The 22,657-nt window shown below is 42.9% G+C and overlaps 1 protein-coding gene across 1 annotated transcript in view; it reads left to right on the top strand.

Moving 5' to 3' along the window:
* LOC146788639 (putative cation-transporting ATPase 13A5) overlaps positions 1 to 22,657 on the top strand; it is a 586,298-nt gene that overhangs the window by 229,101 nt on the left and 334,540 nt on the right. The window contains exons 14-15 of the mRNA XM_085635842.1: positions 1,738 to 1,888; positions 8,189 to 8,272. Coding sequence (XP_085491968.1) covers positions 1,738 to 1,888; positions 8,189 to 8,272 — 235 coding nt within the window. The remainder of the gene's footprint in view (positions 1 to 1,737; positions 1,889 to 8,188; positions 8,273 to 22,657) is intronic.

The following is a 22,657-nucleotide window of genomic DNA, read 5'->3' as shown; positions in this document are numbered from 1 at the left end:
ACATTATGCACAATTCGTAGAAAGTATAGAATATAAATCTCTGCGGCGATACATAAGCTTTGCCCTAGAACATAGGGCCCAGCGCTGCATCCTTTTAGTGCAGTTAGGGAACCTCCCACTAAAGGTATTTAAATACAAATGGAATAATCATGAACTAAAACAGGAATTTGTGATTTGTATGATGGAGGAGTGCAATATGTACTTCACGTACTGTTAGTGTGTCCAAATCCGATTCTGGCTGAGGCTCGGCATTGGTATATAAAGCCCATCTGTTTTAGACATAATGTCTCTACTCCACGAGGTTTAATTACGCTCTGTAAATTGCCACCTGATGAATTTGACTGTTATAACTTGTATAACATTTTAAAGAGTTTCTTAAAGTGGTTTTAAAGCTGGAACATCATAACTGTTTTAAGCAAATCTGTTTTGTATTTGTTGACCTTAAAATAAATACAAATCTTGAATCTTGAGTCTAAAGAAAAAAACATGAACTCCTTAGCTGCTGAGGCTTTCTCCGCTTCAGTTCTGAGCTCTATTTTAGATGGTACAGCACTTCTTATCAGGTTAATTTTGGGTATATTGGGTAGTAGCAATTTTGTGGCTCTGCTAGATTTCCTGACTTTTTCTCACAGAAATGTGAGGAAAATGCATGATTTTAGCCAAAGTTTGAAGTTTGTGGGGCATTCTCTATTGGAACATGTAGTGGAATTCATGCAAGATGTACCATCCTGAACTGCCGGATCTCTATGTTTAAGAAATGGAAGCATACATAGGGAGCTCTAGTTGCCGGTTGTCGTAGAGCCCAAATAGTGAAACTTTCACCATGGCAAGTGGAAACAAATTGAATTTATATCCTTTCTGCCAGCGCCTATGTCAAAACTGTTCCCACGAGAAATGCAATTTCCTTTTGCTTGCCATGTGGATAGTGATACTCATGCCCCGAGAAGTGGCGGCAAGAAGAGAGCTGAGGCTTTGAAGAAAAGGGTGAGGCTTTGTGGCAGGACAAGCCTGTTCATTTAATTATCACTGATACAGATTGGAGTAAATCCCCAAATTTCGCCCACTCGGGGGGGGGGGGGGCAATGAGAAAGACTTTTAGGCCTGTTATGGGGCGGGAGCGAAACTCTATGCAGGGGTGGACATTGCTTTTATGTAAATAATAGCCCTGGAGTCAAGTGGGCTTTTTGTCCCATGGGGAGCAGATTGAGGGTAAATACCCTGAGGGCAGAAATACAGCTCATACCATTTTTCCTTGGCATGAAGTAAATCGTTTGCACTTATACATGGTCATGGGGTCATCCCCTAAGAAATGTCTTTCCTACTATAGTGTGGGATCGTCTTGCTTGGGGATCGCGGTTCCTGGGTCCAAGGAATTAATTTAGGAGACATTGACCCCTTTCCAGCTGGAGCTCTCTTGCATAGATTGGTATTCAAGGATAGACATTTATGCCCGAGCACCACCCAATGTGAAAGAAGGTAGCGCCTAATGACGCGGTCTGATTTCTCTTTTGATAATGTGAGATCAGCACAGTGCCTGTGTTGCTCGTCATTGTACCAGAAACCGGACTGGATGAGAATTATCAAAGATTGTTGTAAGATTTGTTTTCACTTCAATCAATGGCCACATGTTACAATTCATATAATTATTAAATCAATGTGCAGAATTTGTTTTCTCCCTTTTTGCCAACTGATACAAAGTTGATACATTGCTTATCTCTGGTTTCTTTCTTGCCCCAGTTTTCAGAAAGTTCACAAGTTCAGTTATAGTGATGCATTACCTTGGAGCCCACTATTAGCTGCCCTGGCCAGCTGTCACTCACTTATCTTTCTGGATGGTAAACTGCAGGGAGATCCACTGGACCTGAAGATGTTTGAAGGAACCAATTGGGTAATGTAGAATAATCAAGATATGCAAATAAACATTTTGTGACCTTCTAAGTATTTAGTTATGCAGCGCAATATCCTTGGTGCAACCACCTTAACTGTTTCGTGGCTAATCACTTATAAGGTCCCAAAGGTGAGACCTATTGGATATGCCAATTCTTGGTGTGGTTGTGTGTGTGGTTGTGTGTGGTTGTGTGTGTGTGTGGTTGTGTGTGTGTGGTTGTGTGTGTGTGGTTGGTTGTGTGTGTGGTTGTGTGTGTGTGTGGTTGTGTGTGTGGGATTGGTTGTGGGTTTGGGTGCGGTTGTGGGTGCTGGTGCGGTTGTGGGTGTGGGTGCGGTTGTGGGTGTGTGTGTGTGGATGTGTGGTTGTGTGTGGTTGTGTGTGTGTGTGGTTGTGTGTGGTTGTGGTTGTGTGTGTTGTGTGTGTGGTTGTGTGTGTGGTTGTGTGTGTGGTTGGGTGTGCGCAGTTGGGTGTGGTTGTGTGTGTGTGTGGTTGTGTTTATGGTTGTGGTTATGTGTAGTTGTGTGTGTTTGTGTGTGTGGGTGTGTATGTGCTTGTGTGTGTGCTTGTGTGTGTGGGTGTGTATGTGCTTGTGTGTGTGCTTGTGTGTGTGGTTGCATGTGTGGTTGTGGTTGTGTGTGGGTACAGTTATGGGTACGGGTGTGGTTGTGGGTGTGTGTGTGGATGTGTTGTTGGGTGTGGTTGGGTGCGGTTGTGTGTGTGGTTTTGAGTGTGGTTGTGGTTGTGTGTGTGGTTGTGGTTGTGTTTGTGTGGTTGTGTGTGTGTGGTTGTGTGTGTGTGGTTGTGTGTGTGTGGTTGTGTGTGTATGGATGTGTGTGTGGTTGTGTGTGTGGTTATGTGTGTGTGTGGTTGTGTGTGGTTGTATGTGTGGTTGTGTGTGTGGTTGTGTGGGTGGTTGTGTGTGTGGTTGTGTGTGTGGTTGTGTGGTTGTGTGTGTGGGGGGTTGTGTTTGTGGTTGTGGTTGTGTGTGTATGGTTGGGTGTGTGGTTGTGGTTGTGGTTGTGTGTGGTTGTGTGTGGTTGTGTGTGGTTGTGTGTGTTGTGTGTGTGGTTGTGTGTTTGGTTGTGTGTGTGGTTGTGTGTGTGTTGTATGTGTGGATTTGTGTGTGGTTGTGTGTGTGTGTGGTTGTGTGTGTGATTGTGTGTGTAGTTGTGGATGTGTGTGGGTGTGTGTGGTTGTGTCTGTTGTGTGTGTGGTTGTGTGTGTGGTTGTGTGTGTGGTTGTGTGTGTGGTTGTGTGGTTGTGTGTGGTTGTTTGTGTGTGGTTGTGTGTGTGGTTGTGTGGTTGTGTGTGGTTGTGTTGTTGGGTATGGTTGTGTGTGTGTGTGGTTGTGGGTGTGGTTGTGTGTGTGTGGTTGTGTGTGTGTGGTTGTTTGTACGTGGGTGTGTGTGTGGTTGTGTGTGGTTAGGTGTGTGTGTGTGTGGTTATGTGTGGTTGTGTGTGTGGTTGTGGTTGTGTGTATGGTTGTGTGTGTGTGTGTGGCTGTGTGTGTGTGGTTGTGTGTGTGGTTGTGTGTGGTCATTGTGTGTATGTGGTTGTGTGTATGTGGTTGTGTGTGTGGTTGTGTGTGTTGTGTGTGTGGTTGTGGTTGTGTGTATGGTTGTGTGCGTGGTTGTAGTTGTGTGTGTGGTTGAGTGCGTGGTTGTGGTTGTGTGTGTGTGGCTGTGTGTGTGTGTGTGTGTGTGGTTGTGTGTGTGGTTGTGTGTGTTGTGTGTGTGGTTGTGGTTGTGTGTGTGGTTGTGTGCGTGGTTGTAGTTGTGTGTGTGGTTGAGTGTGTGGTTGAGTGTGTGGTTGTGGTTGTGTGTGTGTGTCTGTGTGTGTGTGTGGATGTGGTTGTGTATGGTTGTGGGTGTGGTTGGGTGTGGTTGTGTGTGCTTGTGGGTGTGGTTATGTATGTGTGGTTGTTTGTGTGGTTGTGTGTGTGTGGTTGTTTGTGTGGTTGTGTGTGTGGTTGTGTGTGTGTCGTTGTGTGTGTGTGGTTGTGTGTGTTTGTGTGTGTTTGTGTGTGGTTGTGTGTGTGGTTGTGTGTGTGGTTGTGTGGTTGGGTGTGATTGTATGTGGTTGTGGGTGTGGTTGTGTGGTTGGGCGTGTGGTTGTGTGTGTGGTTGTGCATGTGGTTGTGTGTATAAATGTGTGTGTGGTTGTGTGTGGTTGTGTGTGGGGTTGTGTGTGGGGTTGAGTGTGTGGTTGCATGTGCTTGTGTGTGTGGTTGTGTGTGTATGTGGTTGTGTGCATGTGTGTGTGTGTGTGTGTGGTTGTGTGTGTGTGGTTGTATGTGTGGTTGTGTGTGTGTGGTTGTGGTTGTATGTGTGTGTGTGGTTGTGTGTGTGGGTGTGGTTGTGGTTGTGTGTGACAGTAATACTAAAAGCATCTCAAAATAAAGGAACACAAACATCGAGTTTGTGGAAAGAGAAAGCACATTGTAAGCCAAACTGGCGCAGCAAAGCATTAACACAACAACAAAACAAACAAGATCACTTAGCGAAGACTTGGTGCTGATAATGGATACACACAGCCCATCATCTTGAGAGTTCGATTGCAGCCAATGTGCACTCAAACCTGCCCCCTCCTTGTGAGTTGCACCCCATATTTCATGAGTTGTAACTGCTGCACCCACCATAGCGCTTTGAAATTTAAAGCGCGACATAGGTCTAATCGATTAACCAGTTGCCAACATGCTGTGACTTTTAAAGAGAATGTGCCAAAAGTTTAGAGCTTCCTCATCATGTCCTCATGAAAGCGCCAACGAAAGGGCTCCCTGAATGGTGCAACGGACATGAAGCAGCCGCTACAATCACAAATAAACACTGTGAACTTTGTCCAGTTTTACAGTAACATTTCCTTAATGTTCTTTAAGTCACACAACAGTAATACTAAAAGCATCTCAAAATAAAGGAACACAAACATCGAGTTTGTGGAAAGAGAAAGCACATTGTAAGTCAAACGGGTGCAGCAAAGCATTAACACAAAAACATGTTCTTTGATCTTTGATGTTCTTTGAACAAGAACATCAAAGGGGCGCCGCGAAAGTGATCGCGGGTGCTTAATGAGCATGACGAGGTTTGCCAGCCTCTGCTCCTAAGCGCGCACCCGCGCACATGCACCGTAGCTCTAGGCTGGCCATTGTAGCATATTCTGAGCCCTCACAAAAAGTCTTGCCAGACCAGCGCATGCGCTGGGTCAGGCGAGACCTAAAAACTAGAAATTCACTAAAAAAACGAATGTCACAGGGATGATATAGTTAGGAAATAGACTAAAAACACTTTGAAATTCACGAACAAAAACAACAGTTACAGGGATGTTATAGTTAGGCTCAGATTTCACTCATACAAAACCTGTGAAATTCAGCAGTTATAGCTACCTGAGCTAACTAGAGCTTACACCCCTGCAATGTACTGACTTTGACATTGCATACTACATTGCTCATTACATGGTAAGTGACATTGCTGATGGCAAAACTGATGACATCACCGATGGCATCCAGTGAGTGTAAGTGTGTTTCAAGAGTTTATGAATGTTAAACATATATACTAAGCTACTACAAAAGTTTAATTAGTACACTAGGTGTACTACTAATGAGTGATACTACTTTTAACATATAATGTGTGAGTAGCTTGTATATCTATGTGTGAGTGAGTGTCTGTGTGGCTATATAGGTGTATGAGTGGGAGGGTAAGTAGCTGTGTGGATGATTGAATGTCAGTGGCTGTATTGGTGAGAGAGTGGTTGTGCCAGTGGCAGTATGGGTGGGTATGTGAGTAACTGTATGGGTGAGTCTATGGGTGTCTGAAAGGCTGTATGAGTGAGTGACTGGGTGTGTAAGTGTGCTGTATGGGTGAGTGAATGGCCCTTTGAGTAGGATTTTGGTTAATTGAGTTGGTGTGTGAGAATGTGCGTGGATGTGTGAATGGGTATGTAACTGGTTGTGTGGGTGTGTGAGTGAGTGTGTGTTATTGGTTGTAAGGGTGAGGGAGTGACTGTGTTCAGAGTCTGTCTGGGTGAGTGGATTAGCATGTGAGAGCCTGTATAGGTGACTAAGTGGGTGAGTGACTAGTTGTATGAGATGTATGGGTGAGTGAGTGGCTGTGTGAGTGGCTGTATAAGTGAGTGAGTGGGTCAGTGACTATATATATAGACAACAAAAAAAGGAAGTATTCAGAAGGTAACTATAAAACCTTTTTTAATTCTCAAATATATATATTTATATGTTATACATATTTGAAAATTAAAAGGCTTTATTCTTACCTTCTACATACTTACTTTTTTAAGGCATACGTGGGAAAGGCATATGCGTGGCAAGGGCACGCATTATAAAGGCATTGTGTGGTTTTGTCATGGAACCTATGTGGGTTCCTATAATGACATATATCTGAATTATTAGTTTGCCTCTTTGTTATTGCACCCCGTCCACTATGGGTGTGATAAATATGCATTCCAAGTTTAGTTTTGACGGGCAAGCCTGCTGTAATTTAAAGTATGAACACTGGTCAATAATTAGTGGGACATTCAGAAATGATAAGCACTAAGAACCCCATGTTATGCCCTATATTATGGGCCAACTTATAATAGGTGATAATTATCACACCCAATAAATTCCAAACACCTCACATCAATAATTATTATTTGTTATTATAATTGTGTCAATTGTAACAAGTGCCATAGTTGTGTGGTTTGTGTATATGATATATAAGACATGATTGAATCAATTTGAATTAAGATAAACCTTACTGAATACATTGGTCACATCAGCTAGTACCTACAAATATGAAAAAAAGATTATGCATTTCTAAAACTGACATTTATAATATCGGGAATACTTAGCACAAAAGGCACTTTTGGAAATCTGTGCCTTCCATGCAGATGTACTGTTGGAGGAAGTGCTAGAAAGTGATGGTAATAGGTGGAAAAAACAGGTATGTGGTCACTTTACAAAACTAGTTTAAGTCCCATAGCAAACTATTGGTATGCAAGTGCTTCCAGCTTAGAAACTTGAATGTGTCCCTCTTCTTCCCCGCATTCCATAGGGTTATTAGATCAGGGGTTTAGGCACAAGTACATTGTTTTCTTTGCAACTAAAAAATCTGTGGATAAATGGCAGTAGCAATGCACTGATTCTCCTAACCTTTAACTAAGTGGATTGTCAACCAGCAGATAATCTTCCAGGTAGAAGGGAGAGAAGAAAACGTGCCCTAGAAAAAGGGCAAAGCCTTGGATCATGTAAATAGTTTACTTCTGAGGAACTTAAGTTTACCAGCAGTGAATGCTAGTGGCAGTTCTGAATTTGATGTTGATAAATTGTGCAATGTCAGTTGTTAGCACATCTTTCCTAAAAAAAAGGTTTTCCTTGTTTGGAGTAGTACTAAATGAAATGCTGCCCACAGCTTGTATCATAGCTAAATCCCAATACCCCTGATACAAATCTGCCTATGCAATCTGGAATGCACGTTATTGTTAACTGAAAAGCAAACACTTTTCCTAGTGTGGAACATCCACATAAAAAATATGTGAAAAAAAGAGGAGAAATGTGGTAAAGTTCTTGTGTACTAGTAGTTGAACTTCATAGGCTCCATAGTAGCTTTTTAAACTGGCCTACCGACTAAAGCCATTTAAAAAAAAATACAATAATAGGGGTGTGTACAATTCGCAATTCGCATAATTTGTGTCATGATATTATCAAAAAAATATGGGAAAATGATGTGAAATTCCATATTAATAACCACAATGCAGTCATTATTCAGTGAAATATTTGAGCATAAACTGTTCCCTTGCATCGATTTGAACAAAAAAAAATTGCCATAAAGACACAATAGCCAGGAACAATCGCTGATTGCATTCTTGTTTTTCACATTGTTCCTACATTCCTGTGCCATATGTGTACAGTGAACAAACGTGTGTTTACACAATTGTTGTAGTGTTGTAAATTCTGGAATTTCACATAACAAACATGATACAAATTCTCAAAATTGCATGAATTTTGCCAGCATAATTACAGTTATGTCTCGGCCTATTTTTTAACTCTGGGTATTTATATGGTGAAATCTTAGCACAAACAGTACTAAGTACATTTCTTGCCTCCTTATTGTGTCAGTTCTTAAATTGGGCCTGTTTACTATTAATCTGTTCATTGTGGAACTTGCATGACTTCACCATTTATTTCTTTGCCTTGGGATGTCAAAGAGCACTGGTGTCCTATAATTAAAATTCCTAATTATCTTCTTTCTCAAATGATTTTGCTGCATGTTGATATTTTCTATGTTGTTCAGTCTCTTTTATTTTCCTTAGACCATTGAGAACTGCACCACCGATAAGGATAAAGACGACTCATCCTCAAGCTTGGTGATCAAGCCAGGACCCAGAGCTGGAAAGGTAATCTATTTTTTCTTGATGTAGATTTCCATTCTATGAGCCCCCTCTGTGGAATGCAGCTGCTTCCTCGGTCAACCAGACTGCTTAGAGTGTTTTCAATGACTATTGCTTTTTGCCTACATTTCTTTGGCAGATTTAGTATGATTACTATGTAACTATGGGGCGCAGTCTTAACCCAAAATCATTTTTGGTATTCACTAAGCTACTTCGCATGGCTTTTCCCGGTCTAATAAATACAAAGTAATGCAACGCAATGCACTGTGTTACCTTGTGCTTGGAAGGCGTTCCATGGGTGGAGCATAGGTGTTCCTATGCCTCCACCCATGGATTTCTGCTGATTACCATATTTGCTAATGGTGGTGAGCCTGGAAATGCATAAACATGCTGTGTCTTCCCCAATGAGGGTTAGTGACAAGAAATATTTATATTTCTCATCATTACAGCCACTTCGATGTGTGATGCATTTAACAGCACATAGAAAGAGGAATACTGCTTTATGGATATTTTTTGTATTGGAAGGTATTAAACGGCTGTAAATGGTAACTGAGAGGGTACATGAATGGCTTATTGGGTGAGTGAGCGGGTGTGTGAGTGGCTGTAAATGGTAGATAAGAGAGGGCATGAGTGACTGTATGGTTGATTTAGCAGTAAGTGAGTGTGATAGAGGCTCTATGGGAGACTATGTGCTAGCCTCAGTGAATTGTTAGGTGACTGAGTATGTGTTAGTATCAGTACTGAGTGAGCGAGTGTGTGTGTATGTATCTGTATGGGTGAGTTACTGGTTGTATGAGTACCTATAGGAACGAGGGAGTGGGTATGTGACTCCCTCTATTTATGAGGGAGTGGGTACATGGATTTTTGTATGGGTTTGAGAATGTGCATGTGACTGATTGTGTGGATGTGTGAGTGGGTATATGAGTGGTTCTGTGGATGATGTCATTATTCTATTTTCTAACGATAATGTCCCTGTAACCTTTGTTTTTGCAGTGAATGTGAACATTTTATAATATTTCAAAACTGTAACCTGTAATCTTTGAGAGTGAGTGTGTGAGTGAGTGCATGAGTGTCTCACTTAGTATGTGAGTGGGTGCATGAGCGTCTGAGTGGGTCCGTGAGTGGGCGCATGAGTTTCTGGGTGGGTGTGTGAGTGTCTGGGTTGTTCTGAGAGTGGGTGCATGAGTGCCTGAGTAGATTCTGCTCTTTTCCTTATTGTTTTCCGCCTTTTTTCTGCTCAATTACAACCTTTATTTTGCGTCTTTCTGCTAAAACAGAAAACACAACACACAAAACACAACACCCACATCGCCTATTTGATCGAAAACCAAGAAGTCGATGTATTGTTTGTAACGGAAACATGGGCGGATGAAGCATCCGACGCCGACCTCTCATTAGCAATACCCGAAAAATACTCATTATATAGAGTAGATAGAAAAATGAAACGGGGAGGAGGGTTAGCGATTATAGCTAAAGAAAGCCTCAGGATTAAGAGCTCTGAAAAAGGTAGCCACCCTGACTGTGAAACCATGACATTTCAAATTATGGTTACAAACAAGTATACTTTCAATGGGCTACTAATTTATAGACCACCAAATGCAAAAAAAACGCTCATTGAATTATTAAGTCCCTTCCTTGAATCTTGTGTAATGAACCAGGACTATACAATATTGGGAGACTTCAATTTACATTTGGAGAAAACCACAGACCCCAGAATCAACACCTTTAAAGAGGCAATGACTAATTTTGATCTAGACCAAAAAGTCCATTTAGATATACATGTAGCAGGACATACACTTGATGGTATCTTTACATCCTGCCAAAAATTAACAAAGGTAGAAGTCCACCCGATCGCATGGACAGATCATAAATTAGTATCCTTCCAGCTAGAGACTATAGAGGACCTGGGAAAACCAACTGAAATTCCCAAGAGAGTCACTTATCCTGATTGGTCAAAAGTAGACCCTCAAATATTAGTAGAGATAATGAACTCCTCATTGCCAACGCTAGAAAGTGACAGCAATATAGCCTGCACGCAATTCAACGATTGGTTAAAAACAGCCACTCAGAGTTCCGTACCACAGAAAAGAGCGACCTTCAAAAGGAAGTCACCTTCACAACCCTGGTACTCGGAAGCTTTAAAAACACAAAAACAGACCTGCAGAAGAGCAGAGAAAAAGTGGAGATCGCAATATGACCCCAAATTATAGGTAGACTATAAAAATTAACTGGCCACCTATAAAAATATGATAATCGCAGAAAAAAGCAAATTCTTTGTACACAAAATAAATGAATCCAAGAACTCGAGTAAAGATCTGTTCGCAGTAGTCAAAAAACTTGCCAAAATCGAAAATAATAATCCAGAGGATATATCATCTGACTTCTGCAATACTTTAGGCCACTTCTTCGTAAATAAAGTGTCTTCAGTATATGAACTATTTAAAAACAATCAGATAGACCATATAACTCAAAACCCCACAAATAACACAAAACTAGACAACCAACCCAGCGGCACCCCATCCTTTCACTGGTCCTTACCTACAGTGGAACAAATTATTAAGGAAATAACGACAACCAACTCAGGCAGTCCCTTAGACCCATGTCCACCGAAGATATTGCAAATATATTCAGAACAAATAGGACCAGCACTTCAAAAATTGTTTGAAGTAATTCTGAATACCAGCATATTTCCAAATGACTGGAAAACCATTTCAATCAGGCCACTACTGAAAAAACCCCATCTGGACAGTGAAGTCCCCAGCAATTACAGACCCATAGCTAGGATTCCTTTTGCCGCAAAAGTGCTGGAGAAACTGCTGAACAAACAGTTCTCACGGTACCTACTGGACAACAATTGGCTTGACCACTCTCAATTCGGATTCCGGGAAGGGCACGGAACAGAAACAGCCCTCCTCACGGCCACCGAGGAACTTAGAAGTATACTAGACAAGGGGGAAAAGGCCGCCTTGGTGCTATTAGATCTCTCGGCGGCCTTCGACACGGTCAGCCACGAGATACTAATAAAACGCATTAGGGAAGCCGGAGCTAGCGACCACGCGTGCAATCTCATCGTATCCTACCTCAAGGACAGAAAATTCACAGTTGAATTAGGAGAAGCAAAGTCAGACTCCTTTAAAGTACATGCGGTGTCCCACAGGGCTCTTCATTAAGCCCAACACTTTTTAATTTATATGTGGCCCCCCTTGCTGAAGTAATAAGAGAAAAAGGCTTTACACCAATATCCTACGCCGACGATACACAAATTGTCATTTCCATAGGCAAAGACAATAAAGTAACAGCCAAGAAATTCCAACTATGCATGCTAAAAGTTAGTCAATGGATGCAACAAAATTGCCTCAAACTCAACGGAGAAAAGAGTGAGGTAATGATTCTGGGAGGTAATGCTGATATCTGGTCCCCAGAGTGGTGGTCTCCTGAACTGGGAACAAGACCAGAACCCTCAGAGAAGGCTAAAAACTTGGGATTCCTGATAGACACCAAATTAACATACGAAGCCCAAGTAAACAAACTAGCCTCGTCTTTCTGGCTGACATTAAAAATGATAAGAAAAATACTCCCATATCTGCCTCAAGGCACACGCAGAACGGTAGTGACAGCCCTTGCACTGTCTCGATTGGACTACGGTAACGCATTATATGCGGGAGCCAGAGTAAAAATCATGGAAAAAATGCAGCGACTCCAGAATGCAGCGGCACGACTGATACTGGAAATTCCAAAGTTTCAGCCTATTAGTCATAAACTAGAGACACTCCATTGGCTACCTGTGGCCAAAAGAGTCAAGTTCAAATCACTGTGCTTAACCTACAAGGCACTGCAGGGCAAAGGCCCTCACTTCCTGAAAACACACCTGAAACATTACGAACCTTCAAGGCTTCTCAGATCTGGTCAAAAAAAACTGATAGCGATACCCAAGTTTAAACGATCAAACTGGGGAGGAAGAAGTTTCCTCGTTCACGCAGCACGGACATGGAACTTACTACCACTTGATGTAAAAAACAGCCCAACTCTGGAGATATTTAGAAAGAAAATCAAGACTTGGCTTTTCACCGCATAAACTACACTAACTCCAGACCTGCACCGGAAACTGGACAATTCATAGCGCCAAGACACCTCCGGGCATTCGTGCGCTTTAGAAATGGACAAATCAAATCAAATCAAATCAATCAGTTGCTAACCTTTATTTTTCCTCTTTTTGCTTGTTTCTGCACTCTTTTTTGCCTCTTCCTGCAAGTTTCTGATCTTTATTTTGCCTCCTTCTGGTCATTTCTGATCTCTTGTTTGCCTCTTTCTGCTCGTTTTGGCCTTTATTTGACCTCTTTCTGCATGTTTCTGATCTCTATTTTTCTTCCTTGTGTGCATTGCTGACCTCTAGTTTGCCCCTTCTGCTTGTTTCTGAACTTTATTTTGCCTCTTTCTGCTTGTTTCTGATCTCTATTTTGCCTCTTGCTGTGCATTTATGACCTTTGTTTTGCCTCTTTCTGCTCACTTCTGATCTTTATTTTGCCTCCCTCTGCTCCTTCCTGAGCACTATTTTGCCTTTTCCTGCTCTGTTCTGACCTTTATTTTGCCTCTTTCTGCTTGTTTCTGACCTTTATTATGCCTCTTTCTATTAATTTCTGATCTCTTTTGTGCATCTTTCTGCTTGTTTCTTACCTTTATTTTGCCACTTTCTGCTTATTTCTGATCTCTATTTGCCTCTTTCTGCTCGTTTCTGACTTTTATTTTGCCTCTTTCTGCTTGTGTATGATCTATATTTTGTCTTTGTATGCTTGTTGACGACCTTCATTTTTCCTCTTTCTGCTAATTTCTGACCTGTATTTTGCCTGCTTCAGCATGTTTCTGATCTCTGAGTACAGTTTACAGGCAACGGCGGACGCAGTGACCGCACTCACCTGCTGTGCACCCTTTGTATTTGATTCAACAAATCCAGGTGGGTGTGCACAAGCTACTCCAGCACCTGCCGTTGTTGGATGCCACCCACGAAGCAGAGGATGGATTAGCCCAAGATATGGAGTGGTGCACCACCCGTTAAGTAAAAATAGTTTTTCAATAAGTCATATAGTCTCGGTTAGGTTTTCTTAATGGATTTTTTTATTTTCGTGAGAGTCCAAATACAAAATGGCTGAATGGGTCTCCTTGATAAGGCCCTTATCAAGGAGGCACATGCAGCCACACAGCACATATTAATTCTTTCCTAGGACCAGACATCACTTTATGGCCTGAAGAAGTTCATGGCGTATGAATGAAATGCGTTGGCTGGCAATTTACTGTATTTGGACTTTCACGAAAATAAAGAAATCTATTAAGAAAACCTAACCGAGACTATATGACTTATTGAAAAACTATTTTTACTTAACGGGTGGTGCACCACTCCATATCTTGGACTCATGTTTCTGATTTCTATTTTGCCTTTTCTACTCATTTCTCAACTTTATTTTTCCTCTTTCTGTTCATTTTCTCCTTTGTCTTGCCTCTTTCTGCTCTATTCTGGCCTTTATTCTGCCTCTTTCTGATTGTTTTTTACCTTTATTCTACCTCTTTCTTCTCGTTTCTCACCTTTATGTTGCCTCTTGCTGTTAGTTTCTGATCTTTATTCTTCCTCCTTCTGTTCACTGCTGACTTTAGTTCTGCCTCTTTCTGCTTGTTTGTGGGCACCCCGGAACACAGCAGGAACTGGCTCTGGGTGGTAATGGTCCCCAATGCCACGATTGGCTCCAGGAGGAGGGCTGTGTGCCCCCCTCCTTCGGGCTGGCTCCAAGGAGCTGGCAATCCCTGGGGCCGAGTATGGCCCGGGAGGGGAGCTGCATGGCCCCCCCACCCTATTTCAATTATGTGCTTGGCCCCAGGGAGGTAGTGGTCCACGGGGCCCGGGGGTCCACTTGGCTCCCTATTGCTTTTAATTTAGCCTGGGAGGTGGTGGTCCCTGGGGTTTGAACCTGCCCCAGGAGTGGGGGTCCATATGGCCTCCCTCCAAATGTAGAATAAAACACCAGGAAGATGGTAGTATTTTTTGGACCCCCCTTTTATCTCAGACCATGCTTGACAGAGTATCTATCTATCTACATCTCTATCTACATATACATTAATATACAACAAAAAGAGATACAGAGCCTGATTGCGGGGGAAAAACCATGCGTTTTTTTAATAATGAAAAGTGACTGCAACCTCATTTCCTTACGTGTTTCAGCTTTATAAAGCCTTGATCACAGGTGAGTAGAATTGCAACACAGGGAAGTGCTTGTGTCCATTAACCCACGTGGTTTCATGTCACACTACTATGGATCCCAAGATGCACCATTGTTGTAATAACAGTCCATATATATGGTGTAATATTTAATTAAACTGCATAGCGTCCAAAACACCACATTTAGGTTTGTAATGTTATCAGTGCATCGTGTCTGCTTTAAATAAAGTGCTCACTTGCGTGTTGATAAAATGGCAAATGCACATTGTCATGATAATGAAATCCGAAATTGTCCAAGAGAGGTTGTTACCTCTCTCTTCTCCCCGTCTCACCTCGTGTCCAGAAATTCCTCGGCAAATCCACCTACGTCTGGCACGAAGCAAGCAGGTTATGCCCCCATAGATATGTCACCACATATCAACAAAACACTCCATAAAAGGGGGCCGCCAACTTTGCAGGGTGGCTGCTGCGAACAGGATTGGAGATCCTGTGACATTAATCCAACAAAAAGAGATGCACAGCATGATTCCGGATGAAAAACCATACGTTTATTTTCATAATGAAAAGTGACTGCAACCTCATTTCCTTATGCGTTTCAGTTTAATAAAGCCTTGATCACAGGTGAGTATAAATGCATATATATACACACACACACACACATATATATACCTATACATATATACATATATATACATACATATTTTTACATACATATATATATATATATTACCTACTGGCGGTCGCCAGTAGGTAATATTATCTACTGGCGGTCGCCAGTAGATAGTTATAGTTAGGACCGTGTTTCCATAGGAAATCCGCAACATTCTATTTGAATAACTTTGGCGCCGGTTGACGAATCCTCGCGAAATTTTCAAAATAGGTGGGGCGCTCCGCTCCGCTCCTACCCTGAAAGTCTCGGGGGGATTCGTCAAGCGGGGGCTGAGAAAAAAGGGGGGTCCCAAAACACGTTTTCCCCATGCAATTTTCCATAGGGACCTTTAGTCCAAGGTACAGCCCGAACGGCTGAACAGAATTACTTGAAATTTGGCTGAGAGGTAGTCCTCAGGTCAGGGATGTGCCTTTTGCAGGTCTGGTGTCAATCTGTTCAGTAGTTCCTGAGAAAATCAAAAGTAAAATCATATATATATGTGGGCGGAGCCTAACCACACATCTCATCCTCAGATCTGATTGGCTGTCAGCACTTCATCCAAGAAGTGTTGACAGCCATCTTGGGACCAATATACATGATAGCACCTCATTAAAAAGCATTGCAGTTAATAGAAGGTTTTAAGACTTTAGTTACATTATAAATAATTTGTTGATGGTACCATACTCATTTTAGGAATTGTGGTATGTTCTAAGGTGATTTCACCATGTGAAAAAGCCTTCTGCTGGGATATCATGATTGAGAGAAAAATATTTTCTCATGCTTTTCCCACAGAGGTTTGGAAGGTGATCTATAAGCTAAACTGAGAGCTTATTTTCTGTAAATTCTGTAATTTCTGTAAATTCACATTATCTTTCTCAGTCAAGTGAGAATGAAGTCTGACATTCTCAGTAAAACATGTACATCCAACAAGGGCAGAGACTGTCAGTTGATTCCTTTGTGTTCTACTGCAGCTTCCCAGAGTGTTCCAAAGAACAACTAGAGTGCTAACAGTCCTACTTTTGATAAACGTATGGCACACCTGAAGCCATCTTGCTTGGATTAAAGTGGTAACTCTTAAAATCTTTAATTTAAAAAGGAACAAAATGAGGGGGTTCATTTTGAGTGACTTCTCAAATCCTCTTCTATTTCATTAAAACATTCTGACATGCAGACTGAAACATGCACTTTTAATACCAGGAGCAGACTTCCATGGTGAACAGTAGTTTTACTACAGTGATCTAATGAGCAACTAGAGTGCTAACATTCAGAATTTATGGCAAATGTGTGACATATCTGAATACCTTCATGATGGAATCAAAGTAAAAAACTGAAAGCATTTCCTACTGAGGAGACTGCAGTACATGAGGAAATTAGGAAACTTAATAACAAATAAATCTCCCAAGATGGCCACCGGAGACAAAAGAGCCCAAATGTAGCCCCAAATCACCCAGATGTAGCCCAAATATAGCCCAATGACAGAAGTGTGCAAAACACTTATTGTTTTGTGTTTTTGCAGTGTTATATAGTGCAGACTTGTCAGGTATTGGAGTGCTTTACATGAGCATTGGTTACATCACACAAGAACAAATTCATTTTGGTTGTAGACATGGGGAGACTAAGTGATTTGACCAGAATCACAGAATGTCGAGCTGAAGCAGAAACTCCAACCTGGTTCCCCAGTTGCAAAGTCTGCAGTTCTGGAAGTAACACCACATCCTCTCCCCTAAGTGCAACATTTAATCAAGTAGTCAACTGGATAAAAAAACATAAAGGTAACAAATAATTTAAAAGTGCTTTCTCGCTATTTGAAAACTCAGAAAATGTGTCCTTATTTTAGTCTTTTAGAGCACTAACCATAATTTTGATGCCAATAAGACCCTCTCATATATGTAATTTCTAAAGGAAATGCTCTAGGTATTACAGTTTTGATTACATCAAGATGACGTCAGGCGTTCCACACTTTTGTAATAAATATAGAATGTTAGCAATCTAGTTGTTCATTAGGATACTGTTGAGAGGCAGAGGCCAGGGGCACGGACTCTGAAAATTGAAGGCAGGTAGGAGGGTGCAAAGGCAACAATTTAACCACACTGAGCAGGCAGGAAGGGCCGTGGCAGCACAACAGACTATGGAGGGCAGTGGAAAGGGGGGCAGGGGCAACAAACCAACAATACAGGACTTGCAAGAGAGGCTGTGGCAATGTAATAGACCATTGTGGGCAGAAGGAAGAGGCAATGGTAGTACAACCATACATGCCAACAGACCCGATTCAGCCAGGAAACGTCCAATGTTTTTAAGCTCAAATGGGCATTATTGTATCTGTCTCCTGTCTACAATCTCCTCTTTTTCAATGTAACTCAAAGGGGAAAATCAATACCCCAGTTGTTTTTCAAAATCTCCCTCTTACCAAGTTCAAAATGTTCGCAAGTATGGTACATTGGATCGTGGAAGGAAATGGGGTAGGGACATGGACTTGGATAACAGAGGACAGGAGGGACATGGAGAGGTGCACCAAACTGACCCTGCAGGGCAGGCATCAGGGTTTGCAGCAGCACAATACACCACACAGGGCATGCGGGACGGGAGTGCAGCACAACAATCCATAGAAAGCAAGAGGGAGGGGACAGGACCATGCACATGGACAACAGAGAACAGAGGGGCAAGAGGCAGGACCATAATGGACAGACAGGGGAGAAAGCTGCAGCATAACAGACCATTAAGGACAGGAGGGATGGATCAGGGGCATTACAATGGAACAGACAAGCCAGGAGGGAGGGAGTAGGGGTCTGCACATGTAAACAGAGGCCTGGGGGCAAGGGAGCAGGGCAGGAGCAGCAAGATAGCCATGGAGGTCAGGCAGGATGGGCACTAGAAGCAAGACACACCATGAAGAGCAACAGTGAGACTCTGATGGCATACACACAGACCATGGAGGGAAGGTGGGAGGGGTTCAGGGGCAGCTAACTGACCACACAGGGAAGGTGGGAGGGGCCATGGCAGCACAGAAGACCATGCATGGCAAGTGGGAGGGTTAGTGGTAGCACAATGGCTATGATGGGCAAGAAGGAGGGTGCAGGGGCATGCACAAAGGACGATGGAGGATAGAAGGGAGGGTCAGGACCTGTGCACAGACAAGAAAGTTCAGGGGAAGGGGCCTCACAACAGACCGCATGGGGCAGGCAGGAGGAGCAGTTGCAGCACAACAGACCAGGGAGGGCAGAAGGGTGTGGCAGTACAATGGACCATGTAGGACAGGAGGAAGAGGATAGGGGCATGGCATGTGGACAGGCAGGGTGGAGGTGGCAGGGACAGGTTACAGTCATCTGACAATGCTAGGCAGGTGGGAGGGGAGTGGCAGCTCAACGGAACACTCAGAGTAGATAGGAGTGGCAGGTCCATGGAACATGGTGGGCAAAAAGGATGGAGCAGGGGCATACACAAAGACATCGGAGGGCAGGGGGAAGGAGAATAGGGGCAGCAAGCTAAGCACAGAGTTTAAGCAGGAGGTCAATGATGGGGCATAGAATTGGGCAATGGAGGGCAGGAGGAGTGGACTGGTACATCATACTAAATTGAGGGCAGTGGCAGCACATCAGACCATGCATGGCAGGAGGGAGGAGGCTAGTCCCTGGATTCACACAACAGAGGATAGGGAGGAGGGGGATGGGGCAGCAAGCTAACTGTACAGAGAAGGCGGGTATTAGGGACTTTATTGTTTTTAAAACGTGTGTCTGTGCGAACTACTTAAAATATGAACAAGTATGCAGCATAATCTCACTTTTATTCAGGAAGAAGAGGACGTTTGTGACTGTGACTCCGGGCTCACTAGCAGAAACACACCCTGACCCTCCACCTCCTATCGCAAAATGTAATGCCCGTGAGGTGTGTGACTAACTACATATGTGAAAGGCAGTATATATGTGTTTAAGAGAATATAAGTGGGTATATGTGAGAGTGTGTGATTGTAAGAGTGGCTGTATGGATGCGTGTGTGCTTGTATCAATGATTCTATTAGAGCGTAAGAATGTGGTACTATTTTTATGAGTAAGTGAACTTGAGTGTGTTTAACTGTATAGGTGAGTAAATTGGACTGTGTTTAATTACTTGCACGACTGACTAGGTGTGTCAGTACCTCAATGGATGATTGGCGGTGTGTGAGTGTCTATATAGGTGTCTAAATGCATATGATATTCTTGTGTGGAGTGACTGTAAGTATGAGTGACTGTACTGGTGAATGAGTGGAGGTGTATGTAGATCTAAGAGTTAATAAGTGGATATGTAGTTATTGGTATTGCAGTATGTATGGTTTTGAGAATGGAACTCTTAAATTTTGATTCGGTGTATCAAAGGTTATATTAGGGTGTGAGAAGATGTGGTAATTTATCACATAGATGACGTCATCAGTGATGTCATCAGTGATGCCATTTGAGATGTCATCAGTGATGTCATGAGTGCTGTCACTGACCATGTCATGAGTGATGTAATATGTGACGTCATCAGCAGTGGATTGCGGGCGCGCGAGTTATAGTTAGCTGAACTAACTATAACGGGGGAATTTCAATGGTTTTGTACGAGTGAAATGTCCAGCTAACTATAACATGTGTGAAACCTCTGGTTTTTTCAGTGAATATATATATATATATGTAGTTAGGACCTAGTTACCATAGGAAAATGGCAACATTCTATTCCCAATAACTTTGGCGCCGATTGACGAATCTTCACAAAATTTTCAAAACAAATTCTTTGTTGAGATCAGCTCCTATGTTGACAGTTTGGGGGTGATTCATCTAGGGGGGGCCGAGAAAAAAGGGGGGTCCCAAAACGTGTTTTCTCCATGTTCATTTCCATAGGAAACTTTAGACAAGGCTACAGGTCAAACGGGTGACCGAAATTACCCCAAATTTGGCAGGGAGAAGGGTCTTGGTCTAGAAAGCACGCTTTTGTTTATTTGGTGTAAATTCGTTCAGTAGTTTTTCAGAAAATCGAAATTTACTGATATCGATATTTGGGAATTCTGCCATCTGATTGGCTGAGGTTTTACGAGCACGAGCTTGTTGCTGATTGGCTGCGAGCGGTGCGAGCGGTTACAACTAGGAAGTGTTGACCGCCATTTTGTGATTCATTTGAAGCGAGTAAGGGCAAAAAAGGGGGGGAAAAGTGGGAAATAGGAGGGTAAGAGCACTGTAACCTCTGTGGTGTGTTTAGGGTGTGCTATAGAGGGGGTGTGAAGTATTTACCCCTAACGGTGTGTAAGTGGTGGGCTACGGAAATTAAGGGAGGTATTGGGTAGAGCCTGATGCGGGTAAGGTGAGCTAGTGCGGGACTCGGGGATTAAAGCGTGAGCCCAAATTGTGTGTCTTATGCTGTGAAGTCATGTGCAGTGGCCACTGCACTACAGTTGTGGAAGTAGTGTCCAGATGTGTTTATAACTACTAGGATGAACTACTGACCCGTACTGGTATGAAAGTCCTGGGGTACGGAATATATGTAAGGTATTGTCTAGAGTCTCATGTTGCTAAGCTGAGCTGCTGCCGGAGTCGGGGATTAAAGCGTGAGCCCAAACTGTGTGTCATATGCTGTGAAGTCATGTGCTCTGGCCTCTGTGCCACATCTGTGCAAGTAGTGTCAGCATGTAGTTGTAGGTAGTTGGATGAACTTTTGTTTACAACATTGTAGCTTGTGTATGGTGCTTAGGTGGTGTTATATAGGGAGTGCGAAGGTAAATCAAAAGGGTATTTGTAGAGCGCAAACTACTCACCCCTATGGGTGAGTAGAGCTGGGGATCAAAGTGAGAGGTCTGTGCTGCAAAGTGAGATGCCAAAGGCGATGATGGACGGAGCACTAGAGCAAATCAAACACTCACCCCCAGTCAACTGATCTGGGTTTAATCCATCATCATTCTTTAGCTCACTCCACCACCCCAGTTCAGACATGGCCATAGGCAAATCAGTCTGAGCCTGTGCCTCATGGGAATAATCCAGCCCGAACTGCCAAGCCATGTCTTCCCTGGACCGGAAACAAGCATCCTGGGACCGGTTTCGGGTTCATAACCCTCATCAGCCAGGCTATCTTGAATCCAGTGGCAAAGTGAGCAAGGGACCCACGTCTGGGCATACCCTGCCAACTTAGGGCGAACAAAGCGATACCAAAGGGGATGATGGATGGAGCGCTAGAGCCAATCAAACACTCAACCCCAGTCAACTGATCTGGGTTTAATCCATCATCATTCTTTAGCTCACTCCACCACCCCAGTTCAGACATGGCCATATGCAAATCAGTCTGACCCTGTGCCTCATGGGAACAGTCCAGCCCGAACTGCCAAGCCATGTCTTCCCTGGACCGGAAACAAGCATCCTGGGACCGGTTGCGGGTTCATAACCCTCATCAGCCAGGCTATCTTAAATCCAGTGGCAAAGTGAGCAAGGGAGCCACGTCTGGGCATACTCTTCCAACTTAGGGCGAACAAAGCGATACCAAAGGGGATGATGGGTGGAGCGCTAGAGCAAATCAAACACTCACCCCCAGCAAAGTGAGATGGTCTGGCCGCTGTGCCACAGCTGTGTGGAGACTAAATTTTGTCGAGGGTGCAGGAGTTGGCGTTATGTGGCCCTAAAATAGGGGGCCTAAGTTGTAAGTTATAGGGTGGCTCTAAAAAGAGCCCTTGTGTTTCTTAGTTGGAGCTACATATAAGTGCGGATACACAGCTTCAGGTTATTCAGAAAAACTTGATTTCCCTGATATGTGGAGTGTACTCCATCACTTCTTTATATATCCACCATCTCAAAATGTATGTTGTTGTTGTATATGGACCCCATTTTGTGGTCACTGAGGTATGCAGAGGCAGCTTTGTTGACTTTTTTCCGAGATTTTTCAATCTGGTGACAAAATTGTTTGGACCATTTCCACTTCTGTCTTTGGCATATATCGGAATATACAAAGACAGTTTGAGGCAAAAGGAACATCAATTGTCCAAAGGTGTCCTTCATAAGCATTTCCAAATCCACCCCAGTCAATGTGCCTAGGTTGTTTCCACCACAGTGCACAATCATGAGGTCAGGGTGTTGGTGATGCAAACAGGTTTTAACCAAAGGCAACAATTGGTGCCACTTCAATCCTCTCTGTCCAAACTTAATGTCCACATTTTGTAAACCTAGGTCTAAGTCAATACGTCTCAGTTCTGCATACCTCTTGCATCAGAAAACATAGCTATGTCCTACGATCCACACTAGCATTTTGAAGGTATGGCTGGAAGGTATGTAAAGATGTCTGTAGCTCATGCAGTTCCTTCGTAGAATAAGACATATGTTTAAAGATGGGGAACTAGTTTCTTTTTGCATACAAAATGGTACCTGATTGGGAGATGAAAAGCATTGTTTTTTAAAAGTAGGGTGCACATTCATTTTTTGGAAAAGTATGTTTGTGATTGGTTAAGAAAAAGCAGTGTTTGAACTTAAAACAATCGTGAACTTTTAACCTGCACATGCCGAGAAAATGTTGCAAAAAAATATCGTTCGGTTTTTAAAAAAATTATGAACTT

The sequence above is a fragment of the Triturus cristatus genome, chromosome 11, assembly GCF_964204655.1.
Source record: "Triturus cristatus chromosome 11, aTriCri1.1, whole genome shotgun sequence".
Lineage (NCBI taxonomy): Eukaryota > Metazoa > Chordata > Amphibia > Caudata > Salamandridae > Triturus > Triturus cristatus.
Note: the sequence above shows the minus strand (reverse complement) of the source record. Positions and strands in the feature narration are given on the sequence as shown.